The sequence below is a fragment of the Nilaparvata lugens genome, chromosome 2 (assembly GCF_014356525.2).
Source record: "Nilaparvata lugens isolate BPH chromosome 2, ASM1435652v1, whole genome shotgun sequence".
In the NCBI taxonomy this organism is placed as follows: Eukaryota; Metazoa; Arthropoda; class Insecta; order Hemiptera; family Delphacidae; genus Nilaparvata; species Nilaparvata lugens.
The window spans coordinates 20457749-20474253 of NC_052505.1; the positions used below are offsets into that span (position 1 = coordinate 20457749).

The following is a 16505-nucleotide window of genomic DNA, read 5'->3' on the forward strand; positions in this document are numbered from 1 at the left end:
ATTGAAGAAGAAGAGAAGGATAAAAAAGAAGAAGATAAACGAAGAAGTAGAAGATAGAAGAAAAAGAAGAAGTACAAAAATAGAGAGAAGCTAAAAACAAGAGAGAAATCAAGAGTAGAGGAGAAAGAAGTCGAACAAGAGATGATGAAGAAGATAGGAGAAGAAGAAAAAGAAGAAGCCGAAGGTAGACGAAGAAGAAATAGAGAATGGAAAATAAGAAGAGGACAGGAAAAAACCAAGTAGAAGAAGGATACCTACAAGAAGGAAGAAGATACTAGAGTAGAAGAAGATGAAGACTGTTGAGAAGATGAAGATGGCAGGAGAAGAGGTGGGAAAAGAAGAAAAATGAGAAGGTAGACGTTGAAGAGGGAAAAGAAGAGAATGATAGAGAGGAAGATAATCTCCTGGAAAGGCCAGGAGAAAAAATGCAAGATGTAAAAGAAGAAGTAGGAGAGAAAAACGGAAAGGTGGCAGGAGAAGAAGAGGAAGAGAGAAAAGGAGAAAAAGAAGAAAAAGTTGATCTGCAATAGTTATAATATGTTGTCGAGAGAGAAAATTCTCTGCTAGAGAGTAAAGATCTTTCACTAGTGGAGTAAAAAATCAATCATTCATTCCAATAGGGAATAACAATAAATTTGACAATTCAAGGAGAGGAATCTCAATACTGTCAAATTGATAATACTTATATGAATAAATTCTGATATCAATCAACTCTCAACCTAATTGTTTGCTACTCGTGAACTAATCAATACAACTGTGATAATTATTAATTTGTACTCATATTTGAATAAAAACAATATGAGAAACTTTACCCTTATATAATAAAAACTCTAAAATATTTATACGAGTAGTTTCCACCATATTTAACTTTCAAGTTGAAATGTAAAAAAAATCTGGTGTGGCGCACTCACAAAACTTGCCTTGCCGTTATGAAAATTGATCACCTGACGCTAGTGTTCACGCGCATCTCGAGTCTACTATTCAAAGATCTGAGCCAGCTGGTGACAGGACAATAACGCTGGAGACCCACTAGTCTGCTATCTCTCCATAGTGAATGATTAAAATGAATCAACAGTTTGCAATTATTGAATAATCACATTTTCACGAGTTTCGAGCTTATTTTCGTTTTTAAGTGAAAATGTTACAATACATTAATATTGTAGAGATTTCCATGCTCAATCTTTTTAACTTGAATATTTTTGCTCAAATTGTATCTAAAGCCTGATGATTGAGAATCTAAAATCAAACGTTGCATAGATGGGGCGGAGCTCCTGAAGTTTTCACAGATATGGAACTAGTGGCAGTTGATAGAGCTTATCAATGACTATTTCAGGTATGAATTTGATCAAAATCGTTGGAGCGGTTTTCGAGAATATCGCGAAAAAACCTGTCTTTGACAACATTTTCGTTATTTTAGCCGCCATCTTGAATTGCATTTGATCGAAATTGTTCGTGTCGTATCCTTATAGTGTAAGGACCTTACGTTCCAAATTTCAAGTCTTTCCGTTAACTGGGAGATGGGATATCGTGTACACAGACGCACATACACTCATACACACACATATTGGACTCAGGGGACCTTGAAACAAGAAAAAATAGAAATTGGGGTACCTTAATTTTTTTGGAAAGCAATACTTCCCCTATCTGTGTTAATAGGGCAAGGAAAGTGAAAATAAACAAATTGGTACTCGATAATATGAACATATGCTTATTTTCATATGATTAATTCATTTCTTATTCATTATTTTTGGTTGAAATTCTTAAAATTTCAATCATATTTACTTTTTTTCAATCAAGTAGCCCATATAAGCAAATTGATTTCATGGAATGACTAATCTTCCATATTATTTTCAAATTTTAATCCTCTTTCAAGTGGAGCTTAAAATGTCCAAAACATCTGACAAGTGTGATCTCAGTTTATAAGCGCATTATAATTATCCATTTCAATATATTAATATCAATAAGATAATATTCACGACATTGACATGAAAAAACTTGAAGACGTTCTCGAGTGGCATGTGACAATTTTTTTATATAAAATATTAGAGTTTTTTGTCATCTTTTGAAGTCGCGATATCTCTTCAACCACTCTCCACTTCAGCAAATGATCAGCGAAATACATTAGTTTGACCCAAGAACAGTTGCTGAAATGTCGCTACTCTTTCGTTTTTTATTACATCTGTTCTTATGTTGTTCATTATGCAGTTCTCTGAAAATTCCAAATCAACCAGAGGAAGATGCTGCTTATGTCGAGGTTGATGATGAGTTAGGTGAGTAGAGTGAAAAAATAAATCAATATTACAATTATTTCAAAATATTAAGAAATTATTCTTCCTGAATAACGTATGTCCATGATTGAGAGTAGTCCAGTAAAACTCCAATCATCTGAATTAATTTTGGTCAAGCACCCCGTTCGGCTAATCAAATGCTAGTAGTTCTGTGAACAGTAGACGTCACGCAGTTTTCTCATCCGCAAGTATCTGATGTCACCTGTTCTAGTTGATTCAAAATTCACATTATAATCTTAATTTACTCTTGAAAACTGTTATTTGTTTCCTCCAATATGAAAAACTTATGTTAATAAAACTCAGTTCAGGCTTGAATTTCCATTCCATATGACAATTATCCATCCAGTTCCGTGATAATCTCTCCATCTAATAAATATATTTTAAAACTAATTTTTTTCCAATCAAGAATATTATAATTTCTTCAGCATTATTCAGTTCATTCAATCATTTTCCACTTTATTTTCAATCACCTATTGAATTTGTTTTCAAATGTGAGAATATTGATACTGATGGGCACGCATCATAAAAAATATTGAAACCCTACCTTATGGAAATAAACATGGCCGGACATCTGTGTGATGCATGCAATGAATAATCCACTTGTCAGCTGATTGATTATGAATTATTCTATAGTCTGATTGATCCTATCTTCAAAGTAGATGATATATAGTCATATCAGAGTATGGAGGAATTCCTTTTCTTTTCATATAATCCTCATAATGCAAAATTTCAAAAAACCTTGTGTTTACATCGACGCGCAGTTGGAAAAGGAATATTCTTGCCAAATCTCAATGAATTTTATCAACGCATTTGGCCGTAATCACGTTACATACAGACAGACGAAAGAAAATCCGAGTTTAAACATAGACCTCACTACGTTCGGTCGATTACGATAATAATTGGAGTTTTCACAGAGAAAAATGGAAATTTAGAAAACGGACGTATTTTAAAATAATGTATTATAGTATTTGATCATAATCATTTGGATATTCCACTGTAGAAATTAGACTCCGCTGTAAGGTGTTAATGATTCTTGAACAAATGTGGACATTAGCGAATATTTCACCTACTTTAATCTAAACGCGATATGGATGATCAGAGTTCTGATAATATTGGAGTTCTACTGTACTACTCTATGATGCACAAGTCAACCAGAATGGAAATCTTACAGGAGGCTGAAGAGAAAGAAGCCTTTTAAACTAGTTTAAAATCAATTTGTGATAGTGTATGTAGACTATATAATTCCTACTGCTCTCATAATCTCAGACCTACTTGGATCGTCAATGGATGAACTGAAGTTTTACAGTTTTTTATAGTGTAAGATTTTCAGTGAGATGGAAATCAATGGTTGTTCTCTGAAACAAGCTTCAATGACAATCAACATAGAAAAATAAAAATAGTAATTCAACACAATTCATGGATGCTGAGTAACGAATATGAATAGAAATCAATTCGATAATTGATTCATTATTAATCTTCAATATCATAAGAAAATCTTATTCAATATGCCTACTGTGAAACAGGTCATGTTAATGTCATTTCTTTATGAAACCATTTCCAATATAGTTAGAATGGATTCCCACGCAAGAAACTTGAAGTATTGTGGATAAAGTGTTAACTTATCCCCTTACATGAGGCTCTGATACATAATAATATAAAATGTTATTACTGACAGATATGAAACATTATAAGACATTTGAAGTATATAATATTGCGTATCATCAGTCATATAGATCAAGAATTCTCAAGCTGGGTTTACACCAGAGTTATTAACAAAATTTTAACAACTTAATCCTTATAGATTCTAGTAGTTTGAACGGAACTTGACAAACACATTTATGTCCATCATGTGTGTGATCAGTTGTATTCAATCTAATAGAATCTATAAGTATAAGGTTATTAACATTTTTTTTAATAACTTTGGTGTAATCCCAGTTATAGGGATTCATAATTTGATTGATTCATCACCTGTTAGTTGATCAGGGATGATGACGATTTTAATCGACTGGATGATGATGATGATGATAATGGCGTTAGATCTCTACCCCCGTAAACAAAGCCGTAGTGCATTCGTGTGACATCAGCACGGGTAGGGTGCCTACACCAATGAAAATTCGTTGACTTCAGCTGATCTATATCAGCTAGTGTTTTTACTTTCCTTGCCCTACTACCATAGGTAAGGAAAGTATTGCTTTCCAAAAAAAATTAAGGTACCCTAATTTCAAGTTTTCTATACGTTTCAAGGTCCCCTGAGTCCAAAAACATGATTTTTGGGTGTTGGTCTGTGTGTGTGTGTGTGTGTGTGTGTGTGTGTGTGTGTGTGTGTGTGTGTGTGTGTGTGTGTGTGTGTGTGTGGTGTGTGTGTGTGTGTGTGTGTGTTGTGTGTGGTGTGTGTGTGTGTGTGTGTGTGTGTGTGTGGTGTGTTGTGTGTGTGGTGTGTGTGTGTGTGTGTGTGTGTGTGTGGTGTGTGTGTGTGTGTGTGTGTGTGTGTGTGTGTGTGTGTGTGTGTGTGTGTGTGTGTGGTGTGTGTGTGTGTGTGGTGTGTGTGTGTGTGTGTGTGTGTGTGTGTGTGTGTGGTGTGTGTGTGTGTGTGTGTGTGTGTGTGTGTGTGTGTGTTGTGTGTGTGTGGTGTGTGTGTGTGTGTGTGGTGTGTGGTGTGTGTGTGTGGTGTGTGTGTGTGTGTGTGTGTGTGTGTGTGTGTGTGTGTGTGTGTGTGTGTGTGTGTGTGTGTGTTGTGTGTGTGTGTGTGTGTGTGTGTGTGTGTGTGTGTGTGTGTGTGTGTGTGTGTGTGTGTGGTGTGTGTGTGTGTGTGTGTTGTGTGTGGTGTGTGTGTGTGTGTGTGGTGTTGTGTGTGTGTGTGTGTGTGTGTGTGTATGTGTGTGTGTGTGTATGTGTGTATGTCTGTGAACACGATAACTCTATTCCTAATCAACCGATTGAGTTGAAATTTTAAACTTAAGGTCCTTATACCATGAGGATCCGACAATAAGAAATTCAATAAAATTGAATTCAAAATGGCGGATAATTACTAAAAAACCATGTTTTTCATGATTTTCTCAAAAATAACTTGACCGATTTTTTTCAAATTCATACCATGGATAGCTATTTATATGCCCTATCAACTGACATAAGTCTTATTTTTCGGAAAATTGTAGGAGCTCCGTAATATTCTTGAGAAAAATGGCGGATAATTACTAAAAAACCATGTTTTTCACGATTTTCTCGAAAATGACTTGACCGATTTTTTTCAAATTCATACCCTGTATAGTTTTTTATCAGCTCTATCAACTGGCATGAGTCTCCTTTCTGGGAAACTAATTGGGGGTCCACCCCATCCTTGATAAATGGACTTAGAAACCTACTTCTCGTGCATGAGGTAGGTAGGTAGCGCAGTTCATAAAAAGAACACATAGTCGAGATATTTCATCTGTAGAACAGCTGTTTTGACGACTTTAAAATAATGAGGACTAAAAAAATCATCGAGTTTCACAATTCACACAAAGGAAAAAGTACTCTGAGAACAATTATTATATAATACACATATGCAGAAGTCTGATCGTAGTTTCAAATATGAGCAAGGAAAGTTGTGTGAGTGTACCACACCAGATTTTTTATTGGTGTAGGAGCCCTACCTGTGCTGACGTTACACGAATGCACTATGGCTTTGTTCACGAAGGTAGTGGTTAGATCCATATAAAGTTATGTCATCTCAATCATAAGAAGTGAGATACATGAGTCACAAAAATATCGAGCTCAAAATATTGTTGTCCCCTGGAATTGGTTCCACAAAATTATTACGAAACACATCCTATCACCCAAATCGATTTTGTGCTTTGTTGAATGTAACTGTGAGCCCTCTCGTTTAAACGCCTTTCAATTACCCATGGTCGAATTGGAGAACTCTTAATTTGATTTTCAACTGTGCAGTTCGTAAATCCAATTAATCTTCAATAGTAGAGCCTCGCTAAGCTTTGGAATCAAGTTCGGAATCGCCCAAATGCACTGTGAATTTGACATGGGATTCATTGAGTGGATTGGGAAGTTAAGTGGTACAAGTAGATTGAGTTATTGGGTGTAAATCAATATATTTACAAGATATATTGTAGAATCACATACATAAATGGAATAGGATAGAATATGATATTCATTTTGCTAAAATACAAAGTATTGTATTGAACTATTATTTCTTCATCAAGTTCTAAATACTGTTTTTGTCTTTTCGGTCTCAAAGTTTTATAGTATTTTGAAAGTTTGAAATTTTTTAATTAATTGTAATTGATTTAATTTAATTTTGAAGTATTTTCTAAATTGAAAATGATTATTGTGTGTTTTGAATTGTAAATTGAGTGTGTAATTGATGAATGTTGAGTGACACATAACCTAGCTACATTTGGACTGTTGTATAAATTAGAATTGGAACCGTTTTGGGCTTATAAGCCTGTGGTACTTCTCTGTACGTTGTGTAATTATGAATGATTAAATAAATAATAATAAATAATGATAATTCATGGATTAATATTATCCTAGAGTAGGCTTCATCTATGGAAAAGTGATAAAACTTTTATCGTTTAAAGGTGATGGTTTCTTGATTCACTCCAAGCTGCGATTTATTACACACTTTTTTCCTATGTATTCAAACACACATGCAGTCAAATATTAAGTAGATAATTGAAAACTTTTACTTACTGACTGAAGTACTTCCAACCGTCTAGCGATCATTTTCAACAGTGCCGACCGGAAATGTTTTGTTGGTTAGGAAGACTTGTGGTATTTATTTTGTAATCAAAAAGTTTGTTAGATTTGAAATTCAGCTATTCTTCAAATCTAACAAACTTTTTGATTACATAATAAATACCACAAGTCTCCCTAGCCAACAAAACATTTCCGGTCGGCACTGTTGAAAATGATCGCTAGACGGTCTGAAGTATTTCAGTCAGTAAGTAAAAGTTTTCAATCATTTACTTAATATTTGACTGCATGTCGTGTCTAAATACATAGAAGAAAGTGTTTTATCGCTTATTGCATTGTGAATAAGTGAGGATGTGAATCTATAATATTCAGCTCCAAAATTATGGAATCTTCAACCCTCCTCTTATATTTAATTGTTATCTCATTATTATTATCTTATTTCAGATGATCCACATCATTTCCCCATCGATTCTGATCAATTATCTCATCCAAAAGCTTTCCAACCCAGCACGGATCGTGAGGAAAAAGGTAGTAACAAACAAAAAATTATTGATTTCACTTGATGTCCAACTTTGATGCTCAGCTATCATTAAAACGACATGATGAAAATACATACTTCTTTTTGTTATAAGATTGTGATAGGAATAATTTCATCTGTGGAAGGGAACTTCAGTTACTACTGTTGTGTCCTGTAGGTGATCATGTGATCTTCCATATCATCACTTATTTCAAAATCTGCAGGGCCTCAAGGCTGTGCAAAGGCTTAAAATGAACTTTCTACTCGTGATATTTTTCAAAGTTTTTCGATTTGTATATCATCAAACTATCAAAATAAAAAAGTTTTCTCAGGAAAACCTTTTTTCTTATCATTACTTTTTGAGATATGAGCGCCTAAATTTTGAATTTTTGAGACAGAACATTTCAAATTCGGTAAGAGATGAACCCATGAGATTTAGAGAATAGGTTCTTCATGGTATTGTTGATCTAGTAAAACAAAATTTTTCCGAAAATATAAATTTTCAAGATAGTTATTCAATTTACTAAAAATAACTTTTAGTTGAGTTATTTTTGATAAATTGAATAATTTTCCAAAAATTGATATTTCCAGAAAATTTTTATTTTACTAGATCAAAAATACCATGTAGAATCCATCCTCTAAATCTCATGGATCTATATCTTACCGAACTTGAAATGTTCTGTCCCAAAAATTCAAGCTTTAGGCGCTCATATCTCAACAAGTAATGATCGGAAAAAAATGATTTCCTGAAAATAGGGACCTAGGGTCGGTTTCCGAGCTCGGGATTCAGCTAATTTCTAGACTTTAAACAGCTGTAGTCAGAGAATTGGCTTTCCGAAACGGGGCGCAGTCGCAGTCCACGTTTGAATTAAATTTCGAAAAATTAGAAGATTGAAAACGGAATAAAATATAAAGAAAATTGTTCAAAGTTTCAGCTATTTTGAATTATTCAGGAATGTTCAATTTCGTCAAGGAGAAACGTTTCCAATATTATAGAAATAAGAAAATAAAAATATTATCATAGAAACTGTAACTACACCCCGTTTCTAAAAGCCACTTATCTGATTCCAGCTGTTCAGAGTCTAGAATAGATTACAAACAAACTTACGCTTATCCTTTCTCTTTGCTAGAACTTAGCTGAATCCCGAGCTTGGAATCCAGCTCTAAATCCTAAAGAAATCACATAGAATGAACAAGTAAACTTTCAAATAATGAACTATCCGACTATGTAATGAAATCCTACCAACACTTTTCTCCTGATTAAGAAGATAGCGACTTTAAAATATCTTAGTTTGCATAATTATTATCTCTTCATTATAAACAGGTCAGAGCTTCTGGCTGAATAATGGACGAAAAATTATTGAAGAGAGGCTGAAGGGGACAGAAAATCGAAATGTTGCAAAAAATATAATTTTGTTCATCGGAGATGGAATGTCGGTACCAACATTGGTCGCTGCCCGGATACTCAAGGGTCAAAGGCTTAAGAAGTCTGGTGAAGAAACATCTCTAGGATTCGAGAAGTTCCCATACGTCGGACTGTCAAAGGTGAACTTTTTTCTATTATCACACAGATTTACTTCAAAAATGAATTTTGGATATGAATTTGATACAGAAAAACACTAGCCCACCCTTTTAGTATATAAAACCCTTATAAGATTTGAAACCAAATTTATTAGTGTCCAAAATAAAATTATATATTGGATATAAATTTGATACAGAAAAACACTAGCCCACCTAAGTATATAACCTATTCTAAAGTGTCATTTTTGAAACCAAATTTATTAGTGTCCAAAATAAAATTATATGAGGGTCCTATCAAACTTTATATCAAAATATATTACAGAATAAATATAATTTGTTAATTGTCGAACAAAATAATGAATTATTGAGATGGTTGTATGTATTTATTTTGTCTAGTTTTCTCAGGATATTCACATTCAGGAATATATTTCCCCTACAAAACTCAAATAGATCTATTTGTTCATAAAATTGTGGCTTGAGTTGAAATTGCAATTTGGAAAGTAAACTTGTTTCTTTTTCTACATCACACGATCAGTGTTTTTCATTATTGGATCATTTCCTTTTTCAACATTACACTATAAAACTCTCATTCCAAGATCATTTCATCTGAATATCACACTATCCAAGTTTCATTATTGGATCATTTTTTTCAATATCACACTATGGCACTCTCATTCTCGGATCATTACTTTTCAAACATCACACTATCGCACTTTCATTCTCAGAACATTCCTTTTTCAATATCACACTATCACACTTCCATTCTCAGATCATTTCTTTCTCAACATCACACTATCGCACATTCATTCTCAAATCATTCCTTTTACAACATCACACTATCGCACTTTCATTCTCAGATCATTTCTTTCTCAACATCACATTATCACACTTTCATTCTCAAATCATTTCTTTCTCAACATCACATTATAGCACTTTCATTCTAAGATCATTTCTTTCTCTACACCACATTATCAAAGTTTCATCATTATCATCATCATCATCATCATCATCATCATCATCATCATCATCATCATCATCAACATCATCTTACGTGCACGGACTAGGCTATTGCCTGTTCCGACTTACAAACAGCTTATACAGTAGTTAGAGAGTTCAAAAGAGTTATAAATTTACATTCTTATACATAACATGTCATTTATTGCCATCTCTTACATGGCCTTCCAATTCGTCTTTCACCTTCTGGTCTATAATTTTATACTTGACGGGGAAGCCTTTCTGCAGACATTCTTTTTATATGAACCTTCCATTGTCTTCGGTATTCTAAAACGTTTTCATTCGAATTTGATATGCCCAGCTCAGATAGAGTTGGATATCTTCATTTCTGAAATGATCTCTCTGATCGCAGCCCTTAGTTCTGCGGAGGAATCGCATCTCTGCCACCTGCACTCTCTCTTAAGGGGTTTCGCAAATTCCTATACCAACAATGTTAAAATTTCCAATATTCAGGTACATTTTTCTCAACAACCAATAAATATATGATTTTTTTTGCTTCATTCCCCTTTTATTTCTCTATTCTAAGACACAGGCATTTTCCAGCATTACATAAAATAATTTTTAAAATATATTTCTTCAAAACATCCAAAACTTTAAATAATTTTTGGTCGAGATATTTTTTCAGTACAGAAGTCTCAAAATTTAATTTCTATTTGTCGAAACAAATCAGAAAGACCGGGAGAATTCAAAAATGTGAAAAAAACAGAAATCCAATTATTCACTAAAAATTAATTTGGCGAACCCCCTCAAGTGTTTTCGTTGTTAACCACAACGTTTGTTACCCAAAGTTTCATTATTGGAACAATTCTTTTTCAACATCACACTATCAAAGTTTCATTATTGAATCATTCCTCTATCAACATCATACTATCAACACATAAAACCAATGTGCTTAGAATGTATGTTAGCCACATTGATATTGAACTATTTTTATGGATCCTTGTCCGCAGACCTACTGCGTCGACTCGCAAGTTGCCGACTCTGCCTGTAGCGCGACCGCCTACCTGAACGGCGTGAAGGCGAACATAGCCACGGCCGGCGTGACCGCCAACGTGGCCAGGGGTGACTGCGAGGCGATGTCCAACCCTGCCCACCACACCTCGTCACTCGCCGCCTGGGCCCAGCTCAGAGGCAAGGCCACTGGACTCGTGACAACCACTCGTGTGACACATGCCTCGCCATCCGGCGTCTACGCGCACACGGCACATCGCAACTGGGAGTATGACGGCGCCATACGTGCAGCCAACGCTGATCCCAGCAAATGCTCCGATATCGCCAAACAGCTGGTGTACAATTCGCCCGGGAATAACTTGAAGGTAAACTATAAACTATACTCATGGTATACCATACTTACTTACTTACTCCCAGGGCCATTCATACTATAGTTTGCCAAACGAAAATTGGTCCCTCAAGGTCAAAGCTTGCTCTTGACACCACCAACCGTCTCTACCAACACTGTTGCCACTTTGTACTAAGGGTGGCTAGTAAGAGAGAAAGTGAATGTGTGTGTGAGAGAGGGTGTGATAGTGAAGTATTGTTATTGTGGGGAGTATTGTTTGTCTTCTCTGGATTGTTAACTATGACGAGGACAATATAGTTCACAGTTTTACAAATGTATTGTAATGTATTGTATGGATGAAGATATAATGTATTATATTGTATGAATGTATAAGCCTGGATGAAGTGTGATGGGAATCAAATGAGAATTCATGCAAATTGAAAAATGCAGAGTGAAGTGGGCACTACAAGAATATTGACTAAAATAAATAAAATTACATCACTCCACTTCCAATTGATTATTATAAAAGTCTTCAAGTAACCTTTATGAAGTAATAGCTCAGTTTATGAATAGTTGCATTTATAAAGAAAAATCTAATCATCATTATAAAATTGGATTTCTTGATGTCATGACTCAAAAAAGAGTTATACATTATACATAACAATATTCTTTCCTTCATTTCATGATGTTGAAGAATATAGGGGATGATGGGAGGAGGTAACGGGGGATGTTATTGTTCTAATATCAAAGAATGACACAATAGAACTTTTGAACCTGACGTGCTCAAAAGAATTCGTGACAGGTATAGTGACGGAAAAGAGGAAGATGGAAGGTATGAGAAGGAAAGAGCGATGTTCAGGGTGTAGAAATAATTATGGTCAATGTATATAGACAGGTCGAGTGAGGGGTGGACAACAGTGGCAACATTGCAGTGGCCTTGAGAGACCCATTTTCGCTTGGCCTATTATAGTAGTTCTGTGAACAGTAGACCTCGCGCTCAGTAAGTTACATTGACCAGTTGTTATGTTTTCTCAAAAATTAATAAATAATTTATCAATTTAAAATGTCTAGAAAAAATCTTAAATAAACATAGAGCTTTATGTCCTATCGTACCTTGACGTGTCGTCCCGGAATGTGAGTGTGAGTGCTGTTATCAGGTCTGGCTGCCGTCGATACTCCAATCCAATCAACCCATCAGAGAACATTCTGTGTTGTCGTGTTGGCTAAAAATCGGTGTGTTGAAATTAACAAAGTAAACTACCATAATGATAATACAATGATGATATACATCATAATACATCACATGATGATAATACAAACTTCATTTCTCACTTTTTATGATTTTAGAAATCAATTTCTTTTCAATAATATTTGTTGCAGTTTTAATCTTTAGATCAAAAAGAAAAATGTTTTCTCCGAAATCCAAACTAGAATCAGAGCCTCAGCTTATGGAAAGACAACTGTCTACTAACGTTGATGAAATAATATACATTTGATGTTTTTGAACGGGTACCTAGTATTATAGTCCACTAGACAGCTGATTTATGATGAATAATTCTATAGTCTGATTTCTACGGTAATATTGGTGTTCGAAGGAAACTCCTTTTCCTCTTGTATTACTCTTGAAATGCAAAATTTTAAAAAAACTTATGTATACGTCGACGCGAAATTCAAAAAGGAACATACCTGTCAAATTTCATGGAATCTATTGCTGGGTTTCGCTGTAAATGCGCAACATATAAACATTCAAACATATTATGAACATAAAGAGAAATGCAAAACCGTCGACTTGAATCTTAGAACTCACTTCGCTCGGTCAATTATATTGGTTGATATTTGGCCGTACCAATAAACTGTTTCCACTAAGCTCGCTCATCAGCAACCTTTTTTGTCGCTCCAAGCCTCTCATAAATTTGAATAAACAAAACGTATAATAATGTAGCCAGAACTAGAGGGAGTATAAGAAGAATTCTGAAAATGAGAAAAAAGGGAACTAGACGAAATTACAAAGGGGGCACTATAATTGACAGTCATTACCAACAGAGTACGGTACCGATTGATTCAGTTGTGATGGATAGCTGATAATCGGCCAACATTGTTCATGGATCTTTCTGAAACTTGCAGCTGTATTCACACTATTGAGTTGAGAATATTAAGTTCAAAATATTGAGTTTAAATATAGGTTTTCTATAGCTTATTCTCAAGTATTAATTAACTTTCATAGAATGAACAATCATTGTATGAACAAGTACAAGTATCGACCAGTGTATCAAGAAATTACAGATTATGGACTTTATATTTACATCTTTATTCCCAAGGTATGGTTACTCGACCCATCTCTATACATTCAAAATGTTTCGGAATTCACTCGAGATCTTGTCTCTGTGATCAATATTGTCCCTCTTGTCTGAGATCACTAAATTGTCAATTCTGATGCATTTGTGATGTATAGTTGAAGTGTTTGTTTTTTGTGGAAATCAATATTGAAGGGGTTCAAGTGACATATTGTTAGTTTCGAGAAAATTGAACCTAAAGTTCACTTACATTAATTAATTCTTCATTCATGAATTGAATATAGAAATTATATTCACCTATTCCTATAACTATTCAGTATACTTTTACCAGATCAAACGTACAGTTTCATGTCTCAAATTGCTTTCCTTTATAAATTATCAGCTGAATAGTGATAAGAAGTATCACTTGTACCCCTTGTTTACCAAAAAAAATCGATTGTCTAGCTAATAGAGTGATAACTCGTCTATTTTATTTAACACATAAAGCTCGATTTACTTAACACATAAATCTATCACATTCACCAGCAATTGAACAATGATTAATGATATCATTGCAATATTATCTGATTCGCTAATTGGTTCTTGAGGTATCTTCTGCTTGGTGACATGGCTTAATCAAGGTTGAATTTAATTTGGATAGGGGCAACCGTTGTCCTGTAAACAAGGGATCCAAGTCACTTGGAGCCCTTGTTTGATCAAATAAACCGCTGTTTGAAAATGTAGTTTAAAAATTTCACACCAGATGTCAGCACTGAATAGACTTACACTTATACCTCTTGTATACTAGATTTTTACCACTTTCAGCTATCGATTACTGTAGCTAACTCAAAAAAATGAAAAATGTACCCCTTGTATTCTGACCCCTCAATTTGAATTTGATTTAGACTTTAAATTTGAATTTGAATTCGAATTTGATGGAACTTCATCGAAATCACAGTAAATGCTATTGTTCTCTACCTATGTGTCTGCTTTCTGCATCCATTTATTCATCCACAACCAGGAAGCTACTTGTCTACGCATAACACAAATTTCACGCCATCTCTTAACAGGTGATCATGGGCGGAGGAAGATTTACATTTCTGCCAAAGAATATGAGTGATCCTGAATATCCTCAAAAGAAAGGAAAGAGGGAGGACAACATCAATCTCATTGCTTCATGGCTGGAAAGCAAAGCAAAGAAAAATGCATCTGCCAAGTTTATCTGGAATAGGGACGACCTGCTTGAGACTTCGAAAGCACTCCCTGAATACTTGTTAGGTGAGTTACTCTCATTCAATTGATTTACTATAGAAAAACATGAAATTCTCCAAACATCCACATTCATAGTCATATTATTATGAGATAAATTATCTGAATAAGAGTCGATGTAGCAATAACAATCCTATAGTACAATCATAGAAAAAAGATATCCTTTTCAGCTTTTGCTCTCTATAGTGAAATTCAATTTCAATTTATTTGAAACACACAAAACAAGAGAAAAAGGAAATGACAAAGAATTACAAAACAAGTAAAATACAATAAAATGCTACAAATATAAAAAAAAACATGGGCTTTGTGGTTTGGTGCGTTGAAGAGAAAATAAAAAGAGAGAGGAAGATACCTAGCCAACCATGGTTTCCCATGTAATAAGCAGGCAAAGAAGAGAAGAGAGAAGTGATCAGGAAAAAAGGTAAGGGAGAAATGGGGGGAAGGAAGAAAAACAGAGGAATAGGTAAGCAAAATAAAAGTAAGCGAGTCCACTGAAAAATGAAAAAAAAAAACTAATGAAAAAACAATGCTGGAGCAGAAATCTTGAGTCTTATAATATATGAAGGAAGAAATTACTATTTGTCCTCTTTTTCATATTCAGTTTGATTTTTCCGCTGATTCATATTATATTCCATATTATATAATTTCTGTAAATATTGTTTGAAATCAAAGTACAATGGCTCTATGATGAGAGAGAAATAGAACCATTGAGGTATTTTTAGTGTGAATATTCCTTGTTTAATTGATCAATTATTGAGAAATGGCACAAGGTTACCTTATTTTTTCTCTCCCTATCTTTTTCATGATGAACTTAGTGTGTGTATGAATGTATGAATATTGATAATGAATAAGGTACATTATTATTTTCTACTGTGATGATTTTTGTTATCGAAAGGATAGAATATGTGAGAAATCATTCTCATATCATGTATTCAGTCAACTATTTAATTTCATTCTACTCTTACCTATTCTCAGTAGTATCGATAGAGTTTCCACAAATTTAGAATTTTTGCTCTCCTATTTAATTACTCTTATCTATTCTCAGTAGTATAGATAGAGTTTCCACAAATTTAGAATTTTTCCTCTAGATTTCTCTTTTCGAATCAAGTCATATGGAATTATATCATACAATATATTGAGTCTACTATTGTTTCACTTATCAATTCTCAATAGAATCGATAGAGATTCCACAACATTTTGAGTTTTTGCTCTTGATTTCTCAGGTCTTTTTGAACCAAGTCACATGAAATACCATCTCCTAGCTGACGAGAAAACGGAGCCAACTCTGAAGGAAATGGTTGAAGTCGCTATCAATTCATTGAAACGTAACTCTAAAGGATTCTTTTTGTTTGTCGAGGGAGGAAAGATTGATCTGGCTCATCATGATAGCTATGCTCAAATCGCACTGGATGAAACCATCGAATTTGATGAGGCTATTATGGCAAGTTTAAAATTTTTACATCTTTTCATTCTTTGTTTTGTAAAATTGTCCATTAAAATCATTGACACTATTCATTTAAAGCTTGATTCCAGTTAGTCTCCTGGAGAAGAATTTCTAAGATCGATTTCTATGATCTTGGCGTTATCTTATTCAAAGAAAACCACGTCATGTAGTGTTTATTAATTAATTGTACCAACTTACTCGAATTATCTAA

At 34.2% G+C, this 16505-nt stretch overlaps 2 protein-coding genes across 2 annotated transcripts in view; one reads left to right on the forward strand and one right to left on the reverse strand.

The window, feature by feature from the left end:
- LOC111053516 (lachesin) overlaps positions 1-16505 on the reverse strand; it is a 338283-nt gene that overhangs the window by 204972 nt on the left and 116806 nt on the right. The window lies entirely within an intron of this gene.
- The window catches only part of LOC111058397, a 65113-nt gene that overhangs the window by 44430 nt on the left and 4178 nt on the right, over positions 1-16505 (forward strand). Inside the window, exons 9-14 of the mRNA XM_022345928.2 lie at positions 2126-2270; positions 7422-7505; positions 8819-9039; positions 10980-11345; positions 14652-14859; positions 16074-16291. Of these exons, the coding sequence (XP_022201620.2) occupies positions 2126-2270; positions 7422-7505; positions 8819-9039; positions 10980-11345; positions 14652-14859; positions 16074-16291 (1242 nt within the window). The remainder of the gene's footprint in view (positions 1-2125; positions 2271-7421; positions 7506-8818; positions 9040-10979; positions 11346-14651; positions 14860-16073; positions 16292-16505) is intronic.